Consider the following 25,042-nt stretch of genomic DNA (forward strand, 5'->3'; position numbering starts at 1 on the left):
CTCACTGGAGTACGGGTCCCACACACACTGACTCTCACTGGGGTACGGGTCCCACACACACTAACTCTCACTGGAGTACGGGTCCCACACACACTGACTCTCACTGGGGTACGGGTCCCACACACAGAGACACTCACTGGGGTACGGGTCCCACACACACTGACTCTCACTGGGGTACGGGTGCAACACACACTGACTCTCACTGGGGTATGGGTCCCACACACACTGACTCTCACTGGGGTACGGGCCCCAGACACACTGACTCTCACTGGGGTACGGGTCCCACACACACTGACTCTCATTGGGGTATGGGTCCCACACATACTGACTCTCACTGGGGTACGGGCCCCAGACACGCTGAGTCTCTTTGAGGTACAGGTCCCACACACACTGACTCTCACTGGGGTACGGGCCCCAGACTCACTGACTCTCATTGGGGTACAGGTCCCACATACACTGACTCTCACTGGCGTACAGATTCCATGTACACTGACTCTCGCTGGTGTACAGGTTCCACACACACACTGACTCTCACTGAGGTACGGGTTCCACACACACTGACACACGCTGGGGTACAGGTTCCACGCATACTGTCTCTCACTGGGTTACGGGTCCCACCCACACTGATTCTCACTGAGGTACGTGTCCCACACACACTGTGTCTCACTGGGGTACAGATTCCACATACATTGACTCTCACTGGGGTACAGGCTCCACACACACTGACTCTCACAGGAGTACGGGTCCCACACACACTGACTCTCACTGGGGTACAGATTCCACATACACTGACACTCACTGGGGTACGGGTTCTGCACACACTAACTGTCTCTGGGGTACGGGGCCCACACACATTGATTCTCACTGAGGTACGTGTCCCACACACACTGTCTCTCACTGGAGTACAGATTCCACATACACTGACTCTCACTGGAGTACGGGTCCCACACACACAGACACTCACTGGGGTACAGGTCCCACACACACTGACTCTCACTGGGGTACGGGTCCCACACACACTGACTCTCACTGGGCTATGGGTCCCACACACACTAACTCTCACTGAGGTACGGGTCCCACACACACTGACTCTCACTGAGGTACGTGTCCCACACACACTGACTCTCACTGGGCTATGGGTCCCACACACACTAATTCTCACTGAGGTACGGGTCCCAAACACACTGACTCTCACTGAGGTACGTGTCCCACACACATTGACTCTCACTGGGGTACGGGTCCCACACACACAGACACTCACTGGGGTACGGGTCCCACACACACTGACTCTCACTGGGGTACGGGTCCCACACACACTGACTCTCACTGGGCTATGGGTTCCACACACACTAACTCTCACTGAGGTACGGGTCGCACACACACTGACTCTCACTGAGGTACGGGTCGCACACACACTGACTCTCACTGAGGTATGTGTCCCACACACACTGACTCTCACTGGGGTACGGGTCCCATACACACTGACTCTCATTGGGGTACGGGTCCCACACATACTGACTCTCACTGGGGTACGGGTGCCACACACACTGACACTCACTGAGGTACGGGCCCCAGACACACGGACTCTCACTGGAGTACGGGTCCCGCACACACTGACTCTCACTGGGGTACGGGGTCCACGCATACTGACTCTCACTGGGGTACGGGTCCCACACACACTGACTCTCATTGGGGTACGGGTCCCACACACACTGACTCTCACTGGGATACGGGTCCCACACACACTAACTCTCACTGGGGTACGGGTACCACAAACACTGACACTCACTGGGGTACAGGTTCCACGCATACTGACTCTCACTGGGGTACGGGTCCCACACGCACTAACTCTCTCTGGGGTACGGGTCCCATACACACTGTCTCTCACTGGGGTACAGATTCCACATACACTGACTCTCACTGGGGTACGGGTTCTGCACACACTAACTCTCTCTGGGGTACGGGTCGCACACACATTGATTCTCACTGAGGTACATGTCCCACACACACAGTCTCTCACTGGGGTACAGGTTCCACACCTACACTGACTCTCACTGAGGTACGGGTTCCACACACACTGACACTCACTGGGGTACAGGCTCCACACACACTGAGTCTCACTGGAGTACGGGTCCCACACACACTGACTCTCACTGGGGTACGGGTCCCACACACACTGACTCTCACTGGAGTACGGGTCCCACACACTGACTCTCACTGGAGTATGGGTCCCACACACACTGACTCTCACTGGAGTACGGGTCCCACACACACTGACTCTCACTGGGGTACGGGTTCCACGCATACTGACTCTGACTGGGGTACGGGTCCCACATACACTGACTCTCGCTGGGGTACGGGTTCCACACACACACTGACTCTCACTGAGGTACGGGTTCCACACACACTGACACTCACTGGGGTACAGGCTCCACGCATACTAACTCTCACTGGGGTACGGGGCCCACACACACTAACTCTCACTGGGGTACGGGTCGCACACACACTGACTCTCACTGGGGTACAGATTCCACATACACTGACTCTCACTGGAGTACGGGTCCCACACACACAGACACTCACTGGGGTACAGGTCCCACACACACTGACTCTCACTGGGGTACGGGTCCCACACACACTGACTCTCACTGGGCTATGGGTCCCACACACACTAACTCTCACTGAGGTACGGGTCCCACACACACTGACTCTCACTGAGGTACGTGTCCCACACACACTGACTCTCACTGGGCTATGGGTCCCACACACACTAATTCTCACTGAGGTACGGGTCCCACACACACTGACTCTCACTGAGGTACGTGTCCCACACACATTGACTCTCACTGGGGTACGGGTCCCACACACACAGACACTCACTGGGGTACGGGTCCCACACACACTGACTCTCACTGGGGTACGGGTCCCACACACACTGACTCTCACTGGGCTATGGGTTCCACACACACTAACTCTCACTGAGGTACGGGTCGCACACACACTGACTCTCACTGAGGTACGGGTCGCACACACACTGACTCTCACTGAGGTACGTGTCCCACACACACTGACTCTCACTGGGGTACGGGTCCCATACACACTGACTCTCATTGGGGTACGGGTCCCACACATACTGACTCTCACTGGGGTACGGGTGCCACACACACTGACACTCACTGAGGTACGGGCCCCAGACACACGGACTCTCACTGGAGTACGGGTCCCGCACACACTGACTCTCACTGGGGTACGGGGTCCACGCATACTGACTCTCACTGGGGTACGGGTCCCACACACACTGACTCTCATTGGGGTACGGGTCCCACACACACTGACTCTCACTGGGATACGGGTCCCACACACACTAACTCTCACTGGGGTACGGGTACCACAAACACTGACTCTCACTGGGATACGGGTCCCACACACACTAACTCTCACTGGGGTACGGGTCCCACACGCACTAACTCTCTCTGGGGTACGGGTCCCATACACACTGTCTCTCACTGGGGTACAGATTCCACATACACTGACTCTCACTGGGGTACGGGTTCTGCACACACTAACTCTCTCTGGGGTACGGGTCGCACACACATTGATTCTCACTGAGGTACATGTCCCACACACACAGTCTCTCACTGGGGTACGGGTTCCACACATACACTGACTCTCACTGAGGTACGGGTTCCACACACACTGACACTCACTGGGGTACAGGCTCCACACACACTGAGTCTCACTGGAGTACGGGTCCCACACACACTGACTCTCACTGGGGTACGGGTCCCACACACACTGACTCTCACTGGAGTACGGGTCCCACACACTGACTCTCACTGGAGTACGGGTCCCACACACACTGACTCTCACTGGAGTACGGGTCCCACACACACTGACTCTCACTGGGGTACGGGTTCCACGCATACTGACTCTGACTGGGGTACGGGTCCCACATACACTGACTCTCGCTGGGGTACGGGTTCCACACACACACTGACTCTCACTGAGGTACGGGTTCCACACACACTGACACTCACTGGGGTACAGGCTCCACGCATACTAACTCTCACTGGGGTAAGGGTCCCACACACACTAACTCTCACTGGGGTACGGGTCGCACACACACTGACTCTCACTGGGGTACGGGTCCCACACACAGAGACACTCACTGGGGTACGGGTCCCACACATACAGACTCTCACTGGTGTACGGGCCCCAGACACACTGACTCTCATTGGGGTACAGGTCCCACATACACTGACTCTCACTGGGGTACGGGTCCCACACACACTGACTCTCACTGGGGTACGGGTCCCACACACACTGACTCTCATTGGGGTACGGGTCCCACACATACTGACTCTCACTGGGGTAAGGTCCCACGCCTACTGACTCTCACTGGGGTACAGATTCCACATACACTGACTCTCACTTGGGTACGGGTTCTGCACACACTGACACTCACTGGGGTACGGTTTCCACACACACTGACTCTCATTGGGGTACGGGTCGCACACACACTAACTCTCACTGGGCTATGGGTCCCACACACACTAACACTCACTGGGGTACCGGTCCCACACACATTGATTCTCACTGAGTTACATGTCCCACACACACTGACACTCACTGGGGTACAGATTCCACATACACTGACTCTCACTGGGGTACGGGTTCTGCACACACTGACTCTCACTGGGGTATGGGTCCCACACACACTGACTCTCACTGAGGTACGGGCCCCACACACACTGACACTCACTGGGGTACAGATTCCACATACACTGACTCTCACTGGGGTACGGGTTCCATACACACTGACTCTCACTGGGGTATGGGTCCCACACACACTGACTCTCACTGAGGTACGGGCCCCACACACACTGACTCTCACTGTGGTACGGGTCCCACAGGCGCTGACTCTCACTGGGGTATGGGTCCCACACACACTGATTCTCACTGAGGTACGGGTCCCACACACACACTGACTCTCACTGGGGTTCTGGTCCCACACACACTGACTCTCATTGGGGTACGGGTCCCACACACACTGACTCTCTCTGGGGTACGGGTACCACACACACTGACTCTCACTGGGGTACGGGTCCCACACACATTGACTGTTAGTTTAGGGTTAGTCTTAAAAAATATTATTCACAACATTGTTCTGGTTAGGTTTAGTGTTAGGATTGAAATCACTATTGACACATCATTGGCACTGGGCACTTCCTTTTAATCCCTCAGACAGACCAGTCAGAAAGCAAACTCATGAAGTGCTGATTCAAGGAACATCCTTCCTGCCCAATCTCAAGTTCCTCACTGCTTCCACAAATATACACTTTTAATGCAAAAAGATAAAACACTGGGGACATTAGGTTTGGGTATTTGTCAGAGGTCCCGAGATGGATTCAGATGTTCCACTGGTACATTCACTTATCGGGTCCCTGTAAAACTCTTCTGACAATTACAGGACACCAGGTGTTACAGGTCACTCTCTGCTTCCACCTGTCGAACCCGCTGTGTTTTTCCAGAGGGAATCCTCCTTTAGGATTTAGAGAAGAGTTCAGGAGGGGAAGGGCCTTTGCAGATGGGTGGGGGATGGCAGGGATAGATTGGCGGGGAGTATGGCCGGCCAGGGAGGTAAATTAAAATGCAGAGGCCCAGAGAACCTTGCAGTTACCTCGAGCTCCACTCCCACAGGCTGAGGCACATGACTGCAAACTAAGTCCAATCCAACCACCAAACAGAAGACAGCACATGACGAACAACAACTCCAACTCCAACAAGTCCAGTCAAGAGGCGGGAGACAAGGCACGTTCTCTTGGGCCAATGGTTGCTGCTGTTCAGAACAAAAGCAATCATTGGCTAAGTAGTCTGTCAATCGGAATGGCCCACATACCTGATTGGCTTCTTTGGACAATTATAGGTTACTTGAACAATGAACCTGGGCTCTGGTGACGCATCGTCTGCATCCCATCCCCCAGGCCCTGGGTCCCGCACAGGCTGACTGCTGCGCCTTTATGGATAAGGCCCAGGACCCCTTGTAGTTATTGGCTGCTTTGTTAATCTGCCCTGTCCTTGGTCCAATTCTGTCTGTAAGCAGCTGATGCAGCACAGGTTGAACACCGGACACTCTATGGCTCGATGCTGCCCCCAACAGTGTACAGTCGGTATTGTACAAAGGAAATAACAGTTCCTAAGCTCTTATTTTAACAATTAGATGTACATGCGAACCTTTATTTGTGCCTGTTTGTGTTAATTTGGAATATACACGACTGAATAATGACCATAGAGCACAGCTCTGTTTGGCAGTCAATCCATGTTTAAAGACCAATATTCCTTTAAAACCACTAAGATAACTTGCCAAAAATATTGGGGTCAATCATTTTTTATTCATTTATGGGATGTGGACTTCACTGGCTGGGCCAGCATTTATTGCTCATCCCTAATGGCCCTTAAGAAGGTGGTGTTGAGCTGCCTTCTTGAACCACTGTGATCCATGTGGTGTAGGTACACCCACAGTGCTGTTAGGGAGTTCCAGGATTTTGACCCAGTGACAGTGAAGGAACAGTGATATATTTCCAAGTCAGGATCGTGAGTGACTTGGAGGGGAACTTCCAATGGATGATGTTCCCATCTTTCTGCTGCCCTTGTCCTTCTAGATGGTAGTGGTCATGGGTTTGGAAGGTGCTGTCGAAGGAGCCCTGGTGAATTCCTGCAGTGCATCTTGTAGATGGTACACACTGCTGCTACTGTGCGTCATTGGTGGAGGGAGTGAATGTTTGTGGATGTGATGCCAATCAAGGGGGCTGCTTTGTCCTGGATAGTGTCGAGCTCCTTGAGTGTTGTTGGAGCTGCACTCATCCAGGCAAGTGGAGAGTATTCCATCACACTCCTGACTTGTGCCTTGTAGATGGCAGACAGGCTTGGGGGAGTCAGGAGGTGAGTTACTCTCTGCAGGATTCCTAGCCTCTGACCTGCTCTTGTAGACTCCAGTTTTTCTCGGGCTCCTTGATGCCACACTTGGTCAAATGCAGCCTTGATGTCAAGGGCAGTCACTCTCACCTCACCTCAGGAGTTCAGCTCCTCTGTCAATGTTTGAACCAAGGCTGTAATGAGGTCAGGAGCTAAGTGACTCTGGCGGAACCCAAACTGAGTGTCAGTGAGCAGGTTATTGCTTAACAAGTGTCACTTGATAACACTGTTGATGACCCCTTCCAACATTTTACTGATGATCGAGAGTAGACTGATGGGGCAGTAATTGGCCAGGTTTGTCATCCAGCCAGCAATGTGGCAAATTGCCCAGGTATGTCCTGTACACAAAAAACAGGACAAATCCAACCTGGCCAATTACTGCCCCATCATTGAGGATGGGGATATTTGAGGAGCCTCCTCCTCCTGTGAGTTGTTTAATTTATGACTGGATATGGCAGGACTGCAGAGCTTAGATCTGATCTGTTGGTTGTGCAGTCACTTAGCTCTGTCTGTCACTTGCTGCTTATGCTGTTTGGCACACAGGTAGTCCTGTGTTGCAGCTTCACCAGGTTGACAGCAGGTTGACACCTCATTTTTAGATATGCCTGGTGCTGCTCCTGGCATACCCTCCTGTACTCTTTATTGAACTAGGGTTGATCCCTAGCTTGGTGATAATTTTAGAGTGGGGGATATGCAGGGCCATGAGGTTACAGATTGTGTTCGAGTACAATTCTGCTGCTGATGATTTCTTCTCTCGCAGTCTTTCATCCCTCACTCGCCCTGTGCCCAATCTTTCATCCCTCACTTACCCTGTGTACCCAGTCTTTCATCCCTCACTCACCCTGTGTACCCAGTCTTTCATCCCTCACTCACCCTGTGTACCCAGTCTTTCATCCCTCACTCACCCTGTGTACCCAGTCTTTCATCCCTCACTCACCCTGTGTACCCAGTCTTTCATCCCTCACTCACCCTGTGTACCCAGTCTTTCATCCCTCACTCCCCCTGTGTACCCAGTCTTTCATCCCTCACTCCCCCTGTGTACCCAGTCTTTCATCCCTCACTCACCCTGTGTACCCAGGCTTTCATCCCTCACTCACCCTGTGTACCCAGTCTTTCATCCCTCACTCACCTTGTGTACCCAGTCTTTCATCCCTCACTCACCCTGTGTACCCAGTCTTTCATCCCTCACTTACCCTGTGTACCCAGTCTTTCATCCCTCACTCACCCTGAGTACCCAGTCTTTCATCCCTCACTCACCCTGTGTACCCAGTCTTTCATCCCTCTCACCCTGTGTACCCAGTCTTTAATCCCTCACTTACCCTGTGTACCCAGTCTTTCATCCCTCACTTACCCTGTGTACCCAGTCTTTCATCCCTCACTTAACCTGTGTACCCAGTCTTTAATCCCTCACTCACCCTGTGTACCCAGTCTTTCATCCCTCACTCACCCTGTGTACCCAGTCTTTCATCCCTCACTCACCCTGTGTACCCAGTCTTTCATCCCTCACTTACCCTGTGTACCCAGTCTTTCATCCCTCACTTAACCTGTGTACCCAGTCTTTAATCCCTCACTCACCCTGTGTACCCAGTCTTTCATCCCTCACTCACCCTGTGTACCCAGTCTTTCATCCCTCACTCACCCTGTGTACCCAGTCTTTCATCCCTCACTCACCTTGTGTACCCGGTCTTTCATCCCTCACTCACCTTGTGTACCCAGTCTTTCATCCCTCACTCACCCTGTGTACCCAGTCTTTCATCCCTCACTCACCTTGTGTACCCAGTCTTTCATCCCTCACTCACCCTGTGTACCCAGTCTTTCATCCCTCTCACCCTGTGTACCCAGTCTTTCATCCCTCACTTACCCTGTGTACCCAGTCTTTAATCCCTCACTCACCCTGTGTACCCAGTCCTTAATCCCTCACTCACCCTGTGTACCCAGTCTTTCATCCCTCACTCACCCTGTGTACCCAGTCTTTCATCCCTCACTTACCCTGTGTACCCAGTCTTTCATCCCTCACTTAACCTGTGTACCCAGTCTTTAATCCCTCACTCACCCTGTGTACCCAGTCTTTCATCCCTCACTCACCCTGTATACCCAGTCTTTCATCCCTCACTCACCCTGTGTACCCAGTCTTTCATCCCTCACTCACCTTGTGTACCCGGTCTTTCATCCCTCACTCACCTTGTGTACCCAGTCTTTCATCCCTCACTCACCCTGTGTACCCAGTCTTTCATCCCTCACTCACCTTGTGTACCCAGTCTTTCATCCCTCTCACCCTGTGTACCCAGTCTTTCATCCCTCTCACCCTGTGTACCCAGTCTTTCATCCCTCACTTACCCTGTGTACCCAGTCTTTAATCCCTCATTCACCCTGTGTACCCAGTCCTTAATCCCTCACTCACCCTGTGTACCCAGTCTTTCATCCCTCACTCACCCTGTGTACCCAGTCTTTCATCCCTCACTCACCCTGTGTACCCAGTCTTTCATCCCTCACTCACCCTGTGTACCCAGTCTTTCATCCCTCACTCACCTTGTGTACCCGGTCTTTCATCCCTCACTCACCTTGTGTACCCAGTCTTTCATCCCTCACTCACCCTGTGTACCCAGTCTTTCATCCCTCACTCACCTTGTGTACCCAGTCTTTCATCCCTCTCACCCTGTGTACCCAGTCTTTCATCCCTCTCACCCTGTGTACCCAGTCTTTCATCCCTCACTTACCCTGTGTACCCAGTCTTTAATCCCTCATTCACCCTGTGTACCCAGTCCTTAATCCCTCACTCACCCTGTGTACCCAGTCTTTCATCCCTCACTCACCCTGTGTACCCAGTCTTTCATCCCTCACTCACCCTGTGTACCCAGTCTTTCATCCCTCACTCACCCTGTGTACCCAGTCTTTCATCCCTCACTTACCCTGTGTACCCAGTCTTTCATCCCTCACTTAACCTGTGTACCCAGTCTTTAATCCCTCACTCACCCTGTGTACCCAGTCTTTCATCCCTCACTCACCCTGTGTACCCAGTCTTTCATCCCTCACTCACCCTGTGTACCCAGTCTTTCATCCCTCACTTACCCTGTGTACCCAGTCTTTCATCCCTCACTTAACCTGTGTACCCAGTCTTTAATCCCTCACTCACCCTGTGTACCCAGTCTTTCATCCCTCACTCACCCTGTGTACCCAGTCTTTCATCCCTCACTCACCCTGTGTACCCAGTCTTTCATCCCTCACTCACCTTGTGTACCCGGTCTTTCATCCCTCACTCACCTTGTGTACCCAGTCTTTCATCCCTCACTCACCCTGTGTACCCAGTCTTTCATCCCTCACTCACCTTGTGTACCCAGTCTTTCATCCCTCACTCACCCTGTGTACCCAGTCTTTCATCCCTCTCACCCTGTGTACCCAGTCTTTCATCCCTCACTTACCCTGTGTACCCAGTCTTTAATCCCTCACTCACCCTGTGTACCCAGTCCTTAATCCCTCACTCACCCTGTGTACCCAGTCTTTCATCCCTCACTCACCCTGTGTACCCAGTCTTTCATCCCTCACTTACCCTGTGTACCCAGTCTTTCATCCCTCACTTAACCTGTGTACCCAGTCTTTAATCCCTCACTCACCCTGTGTACCCAGTCTTTCATCCCTCACTCACCCTGTATACCCAGTCTTTCATCCCTCACTCACCCTGTGTACCCAGTCTTTCATCCCTCACTCACCTTGTGTACCCGGTCTTTCATCCCTCACTCACCTTGTGTACCCAGTCTTTCATCCCTCACTCACCCTGTGTACCCAGTCTTTCATCCCTCACTCACCTTGTGTACCCAGTCTTTCATCCCTCTCACCCTGTGTACCCAGTCTTTCATCCCTCTCACCCTGTGTACCCAGTCTTTCATCCCTCACTTACCCTGTGTACCCAGTCTTTAATCCCTCATTCACCCTGTGTACCCAGTCCTTAATCCCTCACTCACCCTGTGTACCCAGTCTTTCATCCCTCACTCACCCTGTGTACCCAGTCTTTCATCCCTCACTCACCCTGTGTACCCAGTCTTTCATCCCTCACTCACCCTGTGTACCCAGTCTTTCATCCCTCACTTACCCTGTGTACCCAGTCTTTCATCCCTCACTCACCTTGTGTACCCAGTCTTTCATCCCTCACTCACCCTGTGTACCCAGTCTTTCATCCCTCTCACCCTGTGTACCCAGTCTTTCATCCCTCACTTACCCTGTGTACCCAGTCTTTAATCCCTCACTCACCCTGTGTACCCAGTCCTTAATCCCTCACTCACCCTGTGTACCCAGTCTTTCATCCCTCACTCACCCTGTGTACCCAGTCTTTCATCCCTCACTCACCCTGTGTACCCAGTCTTTCATCCCTCACTCACCCTGTGTACCCAGTCTTTCATCCCTCACTCACCCTGTGTACCCAGTCTTTAATCCCTCACTCACCCTGTGTACCCAGTCTTTCATCTCTGTATCCCCAATGCACCTGTCCAGGGCATTAGCCGAAAGGACCAGAACAAAGTTTTTCGCCTTCTTCACACTTTGACAGAGTTTATCATCAAACTTGCCAGCCTCCAGTTTCTCCACATCGATGAAGACACTGAAACCACGGAGCTGCAGATGAACCTTCAAAAGACTGAGAGACAAACAGGGAGAGAGAGAGAAGAGGGGAGACAGAGAGAGGTAGACAGTGAGAGTAATCATTACCAATGGGGTAGCTATTATACTCATCTCTGATCAAACAGCCGTTTGGATGTGGACAGGTCTTGGTTTATTCTTTCTTGGGGTGTGGGTGTCACTCTCCAGGGAAACATTTATTGCCCATCACTGGTGGCCTGTACAGAAAGTGGTGGTGAGCCACCTTCTGAAATTGCTGCCACAGTAAATGCTCTGATGCAACCAGATTACTCACTGAGTCACCGTGGAGGGCTGCTAAGAGTCACCCACATTGGTGTGGGACTGGAGTCACATAGCGGTCAGACTGAGTAAGGACAGCAGGTTCCCCTCCCTGAAGGACATGAATGAACCAGTTTATGGTCATTTGCACGGAGAGCAGCAATCCCTGTGGGACTGCAAACTCGCACTCTCTGCATGTTGAGCCCAGTCATTTAACCACAACATCACAATGTTTGCTTAGACAGCCGCAGTCACTGAGTTAGAGTGGGCAAGATGAGATCATTGAGAAGCTTGTAAGAAATTCTCTCAACGCAAATCTGTTTATTAGTCCCACGTGCACCAACACCAGGTTTCACGTTTCATCACCTGAACCCCACTAAAAAACAGTGACCACAGGGAGTGTTCTCCTGTCGGGAGTGTGTCCTGTCGGGAGTGTGTCCTGTCCGGAGTGTTCTCCTGTCGGGAGTGTTCTCCTGTCGGGAGTGTTCTCCTGTCGGGAGTGTTCTCCTGACGGGAGTGTGTCCTGTCGGGAGTGTTCTCCTGTCGGGAGTGTTCTCCTGTCGGGAGTGTTCTCCTGTCGGGAATGTTCTCCAATCGGGAGTGTTCTCCTGTCGGGAGTGTGTCCTGTCGGGAGTGTTCTGCTGTCGGGAGTGTTCTCCTGTCGGGAGTGTTCTCCTGTCAGGAGCGTTCAGCTGTCGGGAGTGTTCACCTGTCGGGAGTGTGTCCAGTCGGGAGTGTTCGCCTGTTGGGATAGGGTCCTGTCGGGAGTGTGTCCTGTCGGGAGTGTTCTCCTGTCAGGAGTGTTCTCCTGTCAGGAGTGTTCTCCTGTCAGGAGTGTTCTCCTGTCAGGAGTGTTCTCCTGTCGGGAGTGTGTCCTGTCGGGAGTGTTCTCCTGTCGGGAGTGTTCTCAGGTCGGGAGTATTCTCCTGTCGGGAGTGTGTCCTGTCGGGAGTGTTCACCTGTCGGGAGTGTTCTCCTGTCGGGAGTGTTCTCCTGGCAGGAGTGTGTCCTGTCGGGAGTGTTCTCCTGTCGGGAGTGTGTCCTGTCGGGAGTGTTCTCCTGTCGGGAGTGTGTCCTGTCGGGAGTGTTCTCCTGTCGGGAGTGTTCTCCTGTCGGGAGTGTTCTCCTGTCGGGAGTGTTCTCCTGTCGGGAGTGTGTCCTGTCGGGAGTGTTCTCCTGTCGGGAGTGTGTCCTGTCGGGAGCGTGTCCTGTCGGGAGTGTTCTCCTGTCGGGAGTGTGTCCTGTCGGGAGTGTTCTCCTGTCGGGAGTGTTCTCCTGTCGGGAGTGTTCTGTCGGGAGTGTGTCCTGTCGGGAGTGTGTCCTGTCGGGAGTGTTCTCCTGTCGGGAGTGTGTCCTGTCGGGAGTGTTCTCCTGTCGGGAGTGTGTCCTGTCGGGAGTGTTCTCCTGTCGGGAGTGTTCTCCTGTCGGGAGTGTTCTCCTGTCGGGAGTGTTCTCCTGTCGGGAGTGTGTCCTGTCGGGAGTGTTCTCCTGTCGGGAGTTTGTCCTGTCGGGAGTGTTCTCCTGTCGAGAGTGTTCTCCTGTCGAGAGTGTTCTCCTGTCGGGAGTGTGTCCTGTCGAGAGTGTTCTCCTGTCGGGAATGTGTCCTGTCGGGAGTGTGTCCTGTCGGGAGTGTTCTCCTGTCGAGAGTGTTCTCCTGTCGGGAGTGTGACCTGTCGGGAGTGTGTCCTGTCGGGAGTGTTCTCCTGTCGGGAATGTTCTCCTGTCCGGAGTGTTCTCCTGTCGGGAGTGTGTCCTGTCGGAGGTATTCTCCTGTCGGGAGTGTTCTCCTGTCGAGAGTGTTCTCCTGTCGGGAGTGTGTCCTGTCGGGAGTGTTCTCCTGTCGGGAGTGTGTCCTGTCGGGAGCGTTCTCCTGTCGGGAGCGTTCTCCTGTCGGGAGTGTTCTCCTGTCGAGAGTTTTCTCCTGTCGAGAGTGTTCTCCTGGCGGGAGTGTGTCCTGTCGGGAGTGTTCTCCTGTCGGGAGTGTGTCCTGTCGGAAGTGTTCTCCTGTCGGGAGTGTGTCCTGTCGGGAGTGTGTCCTGTCGGGAATGCTCTCCTGTCGGGAGTGTTCTCCTGTCGGGAGTGTTCTCCTGTCGGGAGTGTGTCCTGTCGGGAGTGTTCTCCTGTCGGGAGTGTTCTGTCGGGAGTGTGTCCTGTCGGGAGTGTGTCCTGTCGGGAGTGTTCTCCTGTCGGGAGTGTGTCCTGTCGGGAGTGTTCTCCTGTCGGGAGTGTTCTCCTGTCGGGAGTGTTCTCCTGTCGGGAGTGTGTCCTGTCGGGAGTGTTCTCCTGTCGGGAGTTTGTCCTGTCGGGAGTGTTCTCCTGTCGAGAGTGTTCTCCTGTCGAGAGTGTTCTCCTGTCGGGAGTGTGTCCTGTCGGGAGTGTTCTCCTGTCGGGAGTGTTCTCCTGTCGGGAGTGTGTCCTGTCGGGAGTGTTCTCCTGTCGGGAGTTTGTCCTGTCGGGAGTGTTCTCCTGTCGAGAGTATTCTCCTGTCGGGAGTGTTCTCCTGTCGGGAGTGTGTTCTGTCGAGAGTGTTCTCCTATCGGGAGTGTGTCCTGTCGGGAGTGTGACCTGTCGGGAGTGTGACCTGTCGGGAGTGTGTCCTGTCGGAAGTATTCTCCTGTCGGGAGTGTTCTCCTGTCGAGAGTGTTCTCCTGTCGAGAGTGTTCTCCTGTCGAGAGTGTTCTCCTGTCGGGAGTGTGTCCTGTCGGGAGTGTGTCCTGTCGGGAGTGTGTCCTGTCGGGAGTGTTCTCCTGTCGGGAGTGTTCTCCTGTCGGGAGTGTTCTCCTGTCGGGAGTGTTCTCCTGTCGGGAGTGTGTCCTGTCGGAAGTGTTCTCCTGTCGGGAGTGTTCTCCTGTCGGGAGTGTACTCCTGTCGGGAGTGTTCTCCTGTCGGGAGTGTTCTCCTGTCGGGAGTGTGTCCTGTCGAGAGTGTTCTCGTATCGGGAGTGTGTCCTGTCGGGAGTGTGACCTGTCGGGAGTGTGTCCTGTCGGGAGTGTGTCCTGTCGGGAGTGTTCTCCTGTCGAGAGTGTTCTCCTGTCGGGAGTGTGACCTGTCGGGAGTGTGTCCTGTCGGGAGTGTTCTCCTGTCGGGAGTGTTCTCCTGTCGGGAGTGTGTCCTGTCGGGAATGTTCTCCTGTCCGGAGTGTTCTCCTGTCGGGAGTGTGTCCTGTCGGAAGTATTCTCCTGTCGGGAGTGTTCTCCTGTCGAGAGTGTTCTCCTGTCGGGAGTGTGTCCTGTCGGGAGTGTTCTCCTGTCGGGAGTGTGTCCTGTCGGGAGTGTTCTCCTGTCGGGAGCGTTCTCCTGTCGGGAGTGTTCTCCTGTCGAGAGTGTTCTCCTGTCGGGAGTGTGTCCTGTCGAGAGTTTTCTCCTGTCGAGAGTGTTCTCCTGGCGGGAGTGTGTCCTGTCGGGAGTGTTCTCCTGTCGGGAGTGTGTCCTGTCGGAAGTGTTCTCCTGTCGGGAGTGTGTCCTGTCGGGAGTGTGTCCTGTCGGGAATGCTCTCCTGTCGGGAGTGTTCTCCTGTCGGGAGTGTTCTCCTGTCGGGAGTGTGTCCTGTCGGGAGTGTTCTCCTGTCGGGAGTGTTCTCCTGTCGAGAGTGTTCTCCTGTCGGGAGTGTGTCCTGTCGGGGGTGTTCTCCTGTCGGGAGTGTTCTCCTGTCGGGAGTGTGTCCTGTCGGGAGTGTTCTCCTGTCGGGAGTGTTCTCCTGTCGGGAATGTTCTCCAGTCGGGAGTGTTCTCCTGTCGGGAGTGTTCTCCTGTCGGGAGTGTTCTCCTGTCAGGTGTGTTCTCCTGTCGGGAGTTTGTCCTGTCGTGAGTGTTCTCCTGTCGGGAGTGTTCTCTTGTCTGGAGTATGTCCTGTCGGGAGTGTGTCCTGTCGGGAGTGTGTCCTGTCGGGAGTGTTCTCCTGTCGGGAGTGTTCTCTTGTCGGGAGTGTTCTCCTGTCGGGAATGTTCTCCTGTCGGAAGTGGGTCCTGTCGGGAGTGGGTCCTGTCGGGAGTGGGTCCTGTCGGGAGTGTTCTCCTGTCGGGAGTGTTCTCCTGTCGGGAGTGTTCTCCTGTCAGGAGGGTGTCCTGTCGGGAGTGTTCTCCTGTCGGGAGTGTTCTCCTGTCAGGAGGGTGTCCTGTCGGGAGTGTTCTCCTGTCGGGAGTGTTCTCCTGTCGGGAGTGTTCTCTTGTCGGGAGTGTTCTCCTGTCGGGAATGTTCTCCTGTCGGAAGTGGGTCCTGTCGGGAGTGGGTCCTGTCGGGAGTGGGTCCTGTCGGGATTGTTCTCCTGTCGGGAGTGTTCTCCTGTCGGGAGTGTTCTCCTGTCAGGAGGGTGTCCTGTCGGGAGTGTTCTCCTGTCGGGAGTGTTCTCCTGTCGGGAGTGTTCTCCTGTCGGGAGTGTGTCCTGTCGGGAGTGTTCTCCTGTCGGGAGTGTTCTCCTGTCGGGAGTGTTCTCCTGTCGGGAGTGTGTCCGGTCGGGAATGTTCTCCTGTCCGGAGTGTTCTCCTGTCGGGAGTGTGTCCTGTCGGGAGTGTTCTCCTGTCGGGACTGTTCTCCTGTCGGGAGTGTGTCCTGTCGGGAGTGTTCTCCTGTCGGGAGTTTGTCCTGTCGGGAGTGTTCTCCTGTCGAGAGTGTTCTCCTGTCGGGAGTGTTCTCCTGTCGGGAGTGTGTTCTGTCGAGAGTGTTCTCCTGTCGGGAGTGTGTCCTGTCGGGAGTGTGACCTGTCGGGAGTGTGACCTGTCGGGAGTGTGTCCTGTCGGAAGTATTCTCCTGTCGGGAGTGTTCTCCTGTCGAGAGTGTTCTCCTGTCGAGAGTGTTCTCCTGTCGAGAGTGTTCTCCTGTCGGGAGTGTGTCCTGTCGGGAGTGTCTCCTGTCGGGAGTGTTCTCCTGTCGGGAGTGTTCTCCTGTCGGGAGTGTTCTCCTGTCGGGAGTGTTCTCCTGTCGGGAGTGTGTCCTGACGGAAGTGTTCTCCTGTCGGGAGTGTTCTCCTGTCGGGAGTGTACTCCTGTCGGGAGTGTTCTCCTGTCGGGAGTGTTCTCCTGTCGGGAGTGTTCTCCTGTCGGGAGTGTGTCCTGTCGAGAGTGTTCTCGTATCGGGAGTGTGTCCTGTCGGGAGTGTGACCTGTCGGGAGTGTGTCCTGACGGGACTGTGTCCTGTCGGAAGTATTCTCCTGTCGGGAGTGTTCTCCTGTCGAGAGTGTTCTCCTGTCAGGAGTGTTCTCCTGTCGGGAGAGTTCTCCTGTCGGGAGAGTTCTCCTGTCGGGAGTGTTCTCCTGTCGGGAGTGTTCTCCTGTCGAGAGAGTTCTCCTGTCGGGAGTGTTCTCCTGTCGGGAGTGAGTCCTGTCGGGGGTGTTCTCCTGTCGGGAGTGTTCTCCTGTTGGGAGTGTTCTCCTGTCGGGAGTGTATCCTGTCGGGAATGTTCTCCAGTCGGGAGTGTTCTCCTGTCGGGAGTGTTCTCCTGTCGGGAGTGTTCTCCTGTCGGGAGTGTGTCCTGTCGGGAGTGTTCTCCTGTCGGGAGTGTTCTCCTGTCGTGAGTGTTCTCCTGTCGGGAGTGTGTCCTGTCGGGAGTGTTCTCCTGTCGGGAGTGTGTCCTGTCGGGAGTGTTCTCCTGTCGGGAGTTTGTCCTGTCGGGAATGTTCTCCTGTCAGGTGTGTTCTCCTGTCGGGAGTTTGTCCTGTCGGGAGTGTTCTCCTGTCGGGAGTGTTCTCTTGTCTGGAGTGTGTCCTGTCGGGAGTGTTCTCCTGTCGGGTGTGTTCTCCTGTCGGGAGTGTTCTCCTGTCGGGAGTGTTCTCCTGTCGGGAGTGTTCTCCTGTAGGGAGTGTTCTCCTGTCGGGAGTGTGTCCTGTCGGGAGTGTTCTCCTGTCGGGAGTGTTCTCCTGTCGGGAGTGTTCTCCTGTCGGGAGTGTGTCCTGTCGAGAGTGTTCTCCTGTCGGGAGTGTGTCCTGTGGGGAGTGTTCTCCTGTCGGGAGTGTGTCCTGTCGAGAGTGTTCTCCTGTCGGGAGTGTGTCCTGTCGGGAGTGTGTCCTGTCGGGAGTGTGTCCTGTCGGGAGTGTTCTCCTGTCGAGAGTGTTCTCCTGTCGGGAGTGTTCTCCTGTCGGGAGTGTTCTCCTGTCGGGAGTGTTCTCCTGTCGGGAGAGTTCTCCTGTCGGGAGTGTTCTCCTGTCGGGAGTGTTCTCCTGTCGGGAGTGTTCTCCTGTCGAGAGAGTTCTCCTGTCGGGAGTGTTCTCCTGTCGGGAGTGAGTCCTGTCGGGGGTGTTCTCCTGTCGGGAGTGTTCTCCTGTCGGGAGTGTTCTCCTGTTGGGAGTGTATCCTGTCGGGAATGTTCTCCAGTCGGGAGTGTTCAACCGTCGGGAGTGTTCTCCTGTCTGGAGTGTTCTCCTGTCGGGAGTGTGTCCTGTCGGGAGTGTTCTCCTGTCGGAAGTGTTCTCCTGTCAGGAGTGTTCTCCTGTCGGGAGTGTGTCCTGTCGGGAGTGTTCTCCTGTCGGGAGTTTGTCCTGTCGGGAATGTTCTCCTGTCAGGTGTGTTTTCCTGTCGGGAGTTTGTCCTGTCGAGAGAGTTCTCCTGTCGGGAGTGTTCTCCTGTCGGGAGTGAGTCCTGTCGGGGGTGTTCTCCTGTCGGGAGTGTTCTCCTGTCGGGAGTGTTCTCCTGTCGGGAGTGTATCCTGTCGGGAATGTTCTCCAGTCGGGAGTGTTCAACCGTCGGGAGTGTTCTCCTGTCTGGAGTGTTCTCCTGTCGGGAGTGTGTCCTGTCGGAAGTGTTCTCCTGTCGGGAGTGTTCTCCTGTCGGGAGTGTGTCCTGTCTGGAGTGTTCTCCTGTCGGGAGTTTGTCCTGTCGGGAATGTTCTCCTGTCAGGTGTGTTCTCCTGTCGGGAGTTTGTCCTGTCGGGAGTGTTCTCCTGTCGGGAGTGTTCTCTTGTCTGGAGCGTGTCCTGTCGGGAGTGTGTCCTGTCGGGAGTGTGTCCTGTCGAGAGTGTTCTCCTGTCGGGAGAGTGTCCTGTTGGGAGTGTTCTCCTGTCGGGAGTGTGTCCTGTCGGGAGTGTTCTCCTGTCGGGAGTGTGTCCTGTCGGGAGTGTGTCCTGTCGGGAGTGTTCTCCTGTCGGGAGTGTTCTCCTGTCGGGAGTGTTCTCCTGTCGGGAGTGTGTCCTGTCGGAAGTATTCTCCTGTCGGGAGTGTTCTCCTGTCGGGAGTGTTCTCCTGTCGGGAGTGTGTCCTGTCGGGAGTGTGTCCTGTCGGGAGTGTTCTCCTGTCGGGAGTGTTCTCCTGTCGGGAGTTTGACCTGTCGGGAGTGTTCTCCAGTCGAGAGTGTTCTCCTGTCGGGAGTGTTCTCCTGTCGGGAGTGTGACCTGTCGGGAGTGTGTCCTGTCGGGAGTGTGTCATGTCGGGAGGGTGTCCAGTCGGGAGTGTTCTCCTGTCGGGAGTGTTCTCCTTTCGGGAGTGTGTCCTGTCGGGAGTGTTCTCCTGTCGGGAGTGTTCTCCTGTCGGGAGTGTTCTCCAGTCGGGAGTGTGTCCTGTCGGGAGTGTTCTCCTGTCGGGAGTTTGTCCTGTCGGGAGTGTTCTCCTGTCGGGACTGTTCTGCTGTCGAGAGTGTTATCCTGTCGGGGGTGTTCTCCTGTCGGGAATGTGTCCTGTCGGGGGTGTTCTCCAGTCGGGAGTGTTCTCCTGTCGGGAGTGTTCTCCTGTCGGGAGTGTGTCCTGTCGGGAATGTTCTCCAGTCGGGAGTGTTCTCCTGTCGGGAGTGTGTCCTGTCGGGAGTGTGTCCTGTCGGGAGTGTGTCCTGTCGGGAGTGTTCTCCTGTCGGGAGTTTGTCCTGTCGGGAATGTTCTCCTGTCAGGAGTGTTCTCCTGTCGGGAGTGTTCTCCTGTCGGGAGTGTTCTCCTGTCGGGAGTGTTCTCTTGTCGGGAGTGTGTCCTGTCGGGAGTGTGTCCTGTCGGGAGTGCTCTCCTGTCGGGAGTGTTCTCCTGTCGGGAGTGTTCTCCTGTCGAGAGTGTTCTCCTGTCGGGAGTGTTCTCCTTTCGGGAGTGTGTCCTGTCGGGAGTGTTCTCCTGTCGGGATTGTTCTCCTGTCGGGAGTGTTCTCCTGTCGGGAGTGTGTCCTGTCGGGAGTGTTCTCCTGTCGGAAGTGTTCTCCTGTCGGGAGTGTGTCCTGTCGGGAGTGTGTCCTGTCGGGAGTGTGTCCTGTCGGGAGTGTGTCCTGTCGGGAGTGTGTCCTGTCGGGAGTGTTCTCCTGTCGGGAGTGTTCTCCTGTCGGGAGTTTGTCCTGGCGGGAGTGTTCTCCTGGCGGGAGTGTTCTCCTGTCGGGATGTGTCCTGTCGAGAGGGTTCTCCTGTCGGGAGTGTGTCCTGTCGGGAGTGTTCTCCTGTCGGGAGTGTTCTCCTGTCGGGAGTGTTCTCCTGTCGAGAGAGTTCTCCTGTCGGGAGTGTTCTCCTGTCGGGAGTGAGTCCTGTCGGGGGTGTTCTCCTGTCGGGAGTGTTCTCCTGTCGGGAGTGTATCCTGTCGGGAATGTTCTCCAGTCGGGAGTGTTCTCCTGTCGGGAGTGTTCTCCTGTCGGGAGTGTTCTCCTGTCGGGAGTGTTCTCCTGTCGGGAGTGTTCTGTCGGGAGTGTGTCCTGTCGGGAGTGTTCTCCTGTCGGGAGTGTTCTCCTGTCGGGAGTGTTCTCCTGTCGGGAGTGTGTCCTGTCGGGAGTGTTCTCCTGTCGGGAGTGTGTCCTGTCGGGAGTGTTCTCCTGTCGGGAGTTTGTCCTGTCGGGAATGTTCTCCTGTCAGGTGTGTTCTCCTGTCGGGAGTTTGTCCTGTCGGGAGTGTTCTCCTGTCGGGAGTGTTCTCTTGTCTGGAGTGTGTCCTGTCGGGAGTGTTCTCCTGTCGGGTGTGTTCTCCTGTCGGGAGTGTTCTCCTGTCGGGAGTGTTCTCCTGTCGGGAGTGTGTCCTGTCGAGAGTGTTCTCCTGTCGGGAGTGTGTCCTGTGGGGAGTGTTCTCCTGTCGGGAGTGTGTCCTGTCGAGAGTGTTCTCCTGTCGGGACTGTGTCCTGTCGGGAGTGTGTCCTGTCGGGAGTGTGTCCTGTCGGGAGTATTCTCCTGTCGAGAGTGTTCTCCTGTCGGGAGTGTTCTCCTGTCGGGAGTGTTCTCCTGTCGGGAGTGTTCTCCTGTCGAGAGTGTTCTCCTGTCGAGAGAGTTCTCCTGTCGGGAGTGTTCTCCTGTCGGGAGTGAGTCCTGTCGGGGGTGTTCTCCTGTCGGGAGTGTTCTCCTGTCGGGAGTGTTCTCCTGTCGGGAGTGTATCCTGTCGGGAATGTTCTCCAGTCGGGAGTGTTCAACCGTCGGCAGTGTTCTCCTGTCTGGAGTGTTCTCCTGTCGGGAGTGTGTCCTGTCGGGAGTGTGTCCTGTCGGGAGTGTTCTCCTGTCGGAAGTGTTCTCCTGTCGGGAGTGTTCTCCTGTCGGGAGTGTGTCCTGTCGGGAGTGTTCTCCTGTCGGGAGTTTGTCCTGTCGGGAATGTTCTCCTGTCAGGTGTGTTTTCCTGTCGGGAGTTTGTCCTGTCGAGAGAGTTCTCCTGTCGGGAGTGTTCTCCTGTCGGGAGTGAGTCCTGTCGGGGGTGTTCTCCTGTCGGGAGTGTTCTCCTGTCGGGAGTGTTCTCCTGTCGGGAGTGTATCCTGTCGGGAATGTTCTCCAGTCGGGAGTGTTCAACCGTCGGGAGTGTTCTCCTGTCTGGAGTGTTCTCCTGTCGGGAGTGTGTCCTGTCGGAAGTGTTCTCCTGTCGGGAGTGTTCTCCTGTCGGGAGTGTGTCCTGTCTGGAGTGTTCTCCTGTCGGGAGTTTGTCCTGTCGGGAATGTTCTCCTGTCAGGTGTGTTCTCCTGTCGGGAGTTTGTCCTGTCGGGAGTGTTCTCCTGTCGGGAGTGTTCTCTTGTCTGGAGCGTGTCCTGTCGGGAGTGTTCTCCTGTCGGGAGTGTTCTCCTGTCGGGAGTGTTCTCCTGTCGGGAGTGTTCTCCTGTCGGGAGTGTTCTCCTGTAGGGAGTGTTCTCCTGTCGGGAGTGTGTCCTGTCGGGAGTGTTCTCCTGTCGGGAGTGTTCTCCTGTCGGGAGTGTTCTCCTGTCGGGAGTGTGTCCTGTCGAGAGTGTTCTCCTGTCGGGAGAGTGTCCTGTTGGGAGTGTTCTCCTGTCGAGAGTGTGTCCTGGCGAGAGTGTTCTCCTGTCGGGAGTGTGTCCTGTCGGGAGTGTTCTCCTGTCGGGAGTTTGTCCTGTCGGGAATGTTCTCCTGTCAGGTGTGTTTTCCTGTCGGGAGTTTGTCCTGTCGAGAGAGTTCTCCTGTCGGGAGTGTTCTCCTGTCGGGAGTGAGTCCTGTCGGGGGTGTTCTCCTGTCGGGAGTGTTCTCCTGTCGGGAGTGTTCTCCTGTCGGGAGTGTATCCTGTCGGGAATGTTCTCCAGTCGGGAGTGTTCAACCGTCGGGAGTGTTCTCCTGTCTGGAGTGTTCTCCTGTCGGGAGTGTGTCCTGTCGGAAGTGTTCTCCTGTCGGGAGTGTTCTCCTGTCGGGAGTGTGTCCTGTCTGGAGTGTTCTCCTGTCGGGAGTTTGTCCTGTCGGGAATGTTCTCCTGTCAGGTGTGTTCTCCTGTCGGGAGTTTGTCCTGTCGGGAGTGTTCTCCTGTCGGGAGTGTTCTCTTGTCTGGAGCGTGTCCTGTCGGGAGTGTTCTCCTGTCGGGAGTGTTCTCCTGTCGGGAGTGTTCTCCTGTCGGGAGTGTTCTCCTGTCGGGAGTGTTCTCCTGTCGGGAGTGTTCTCCTGTAGGGAGTGTTCTCCTGTCGGGAGTGTGTCCTGTCGGGAGTGTTCTCCTGTCGGGAGTGTTCTCCTGTCGGGAGTGTTCTCCTGTCGGGAGTGTGTCCTGTCGAGAGTGTTCTCCTGTCGGGAGAGTGTCCTGTTGGGAGTGTTCTCCTGTCGGGAGTGTGTCCTGTCGAGAGTGTTCTCCTGTCGGGAGTGTGTCCTGTCGAGAGTGTTCTCCTGTCGGGAGTGTGTCCTGTCGGGAGTGTGTCCTGTCGGGAGTGTGTCCTGTCGGGAGTGTTCTCCTGTCGGGAGTGTTCTCCTGTCGGGAGTGTTCTCCTGTCGGGAGTGTGTCCTGTCGGAAGTATTCTCCTGTCGGGAGTGTTCTCCTGTCGGGAGTGTTCTCCTGTCGGGAGTGTGTCCTGTCGGGAGTGTGTCCTGTCGGGAGTGTTCTCCTGTCGGGAGTTTGACCTGTCGGGAGTGTTCTCCAGTCGAGAGTGTTCTCCTGTCGGGAGTGCTCTCCTGTCGGGAGTTTGTCCTGTCGGGAGTGTTCTCCTGTCGAGAGTGTTCTCCTGTCGGGAGTGTTCTCTTGTCGGGAGTGTGTCCTGTCGGGAGTGTGACCTGTCGGGAGTGTGTCCTGTCGGGAGTGTGTCCTGTCGGGAGTGTGTCCAGTCGGGAGTGTTCTCCTGTCGGGAGTGTTCTCCTTTCGGGAGTTTGTCCTGTCGGGAGTGTTCTCCTGTCGGGAGTGTTCTCTTGTCTGGAGTATGTCCTGTCGGGAGTGTGTCCTGTCGGGAGTGTGTCCTGTCGGGAGTGTTCTCCTGTCGGGAGTGTTCTCTTGTCGGGAGTGTTCTCCTGTCGGGAATGTTCTCCTGTCGGAAGTGGGTCCTGTCGGGAGTGGGTCCTGTCGGGAGTGGGTCCTGTCGGGAGTGTTCTCCTGTCGGGAGTGTTCTCCTGTCGGGAGTGTTCTCCTGTCAGGAGGGTGTCCTGTCGGGAGTGTTCTCCTGTCGGGAGTGTTCTCCTGTCAGGAGGGTGTCCTGTCGGGAGTGTTCTCCTGTCAGGAGTGTTCTCCTGTCGGGAGTGTGTCCTGTCGGGAGTGTTCTCCTGTCGGGAGTGTTCTCCTGTCGGGAGTGTTCTCCTGTCGGGAGTGTTCTCCTGTCGGGAGTGTTCTCCTGTCGGGAGTGTTCTCCTGTCGGGAGTGTTCTCCTGTCGGGAGTGTTCTCCTGTCGGGAGTGTGTCCTGTCGGGTGTGTTCTCCTGTCGGGAGTGTTCTCCTGTCGGGAGTGTTCTCCTGTCGGGAGTGTGTCCGGTCGGGAATGTTCTCCTGTCCGGAGCGTTCTCCTGTCGGGAGTGTTCTCCTGTCGGGAATGTTCTCCAGTCGGGAGTGTTCTCCTGTCGGGAGTGTTCTCCTGTCGGGAGTGTTCTCCTGTCAGGTGTGTTCTCCTGTCGGGAGTTTGTCCTGTCGGGAGTGTTCTCCTGTCGGGAGTGTTCTCTTGTCTGGAGTATGTCCTGTCGGGAGTGTGTCCTGTCGGGAGTGTGTCCTGTCGGGAGTGTTCTCCTGTCGGGAGTGTTCTCTTGTCGGGAGTGTTCTCCTGTCGGGAATGTTCTCCTGTCGGAAGTGGGTCCTGTCGGGAGTGGGTCCTGTCGGGAGTGGGTCCTGTCGGGAGTGTTCTCCTGTCGGGAGTGTTCTCCTGTCGGGAGTGTTCTCCTGTCAGGAGGGTGTCCTGTCGGGAGTGTTCTCCTGTCGGGAGTGTTCTCCTGTCAGGAGGGTGTCCTGTCGGGAGTGTTCTCCTGTCAGGAGTGTTCTCCTGTCGGGAGTGTGTCCTGTCGGGAGTGTTCTCCTGTCGGGAGTGTTCTCCTGTCGGGAGTGTGTCCTGTCGGGAGTGTTCTCCTGTCGGGAGTGTTCTCCTGTCGGGAGTGTTCTCCTGTCGGGAGTGTGTCCGGTCGGGAATGTTCTCCTGTCCGGAGTGTTCTCCTGTCGGGAGTGTGTCCTGTCGGGAGTGTTCTCCTGTCGGGAGTGTTCTCCTGTTGGGAGTGTGTCCTGTCGGGAGTGTTCTCCTGTCGGGAGTTTGTCCTGTCGGGAGTGTTCTCCTGTCGGGAGTGTTCTCCTGTCGGGAATGTTCTCCAGTCGGGAGTGTTCTCCTGTCGGGAGTGTTCTCCTGTCGGGAGTGGCCTCCTGTCAGGTGTGTTCTCCTGTCGGGAGTTTGTCCTGTCGGGAGTGTTCTCCTGTCGGGAGTGTTCTCTTGTCTGGAGTATGTCCTGTCGGGAGTGTGTCCTGTCGGGAGTGTTCTCCTGTCGGGAGTGTTCTCTTGTCGGGAGTGTTCTCCTGTCGGGAATGTTCTCCTGTCGGAAGTGGGTCCTGTCGGGAGTGGGTCCTGTCGGGAGTGGGTCCTGTCGGGAGTGTTCTCCTGTCGGGAGTGTTCTCCTGTCGGGAGTGTTCTCCTGTCAGGAGGGTGTCCTGTCGGGAGTGTTCTCCTG

At 55.5% G+C, this 25,042-nt stretch overlaps 1 protein-coding gene across 2 annotated transcripts in view; it reads right to left on the reverse strand.

The window, feature by feature from the left end:
• Positions 1-25,042, reverse strand: part of sarm1 (sterile alpha and TIR motif containing 1) — a 157,110-nt gene that overhangs the window by 71,945 nt on the left and 60,123 nt on the right. For both annotated transcript variants that reach the window (XM_041198446.1, XM_041198445.1), the window contains exon 7: positions 11,413-11,602. In XM_041198446.1, coding sequence (XP_041054380.1) covers positions 11,413-11,602 — 190 coding nt within the window. The remainder of the gene's footprint in view (positions 1-11,412; positions 11,603-25,042) is intronic.

This window comes from Carcharodon carcharias, chromosome 10, assembly GCF_017639515.1.
Source record: "Carcharodon carcharias isolate sCarCar2 chromosome 10, sCarCar2.pri, whole genome shotgun sequence".
NCBI lineage: Eukaryota > Metazoa > Chordata > Chondrichthyes > Lamniformes > Lamnidae > Carcharodon > Carcharodon carcharias.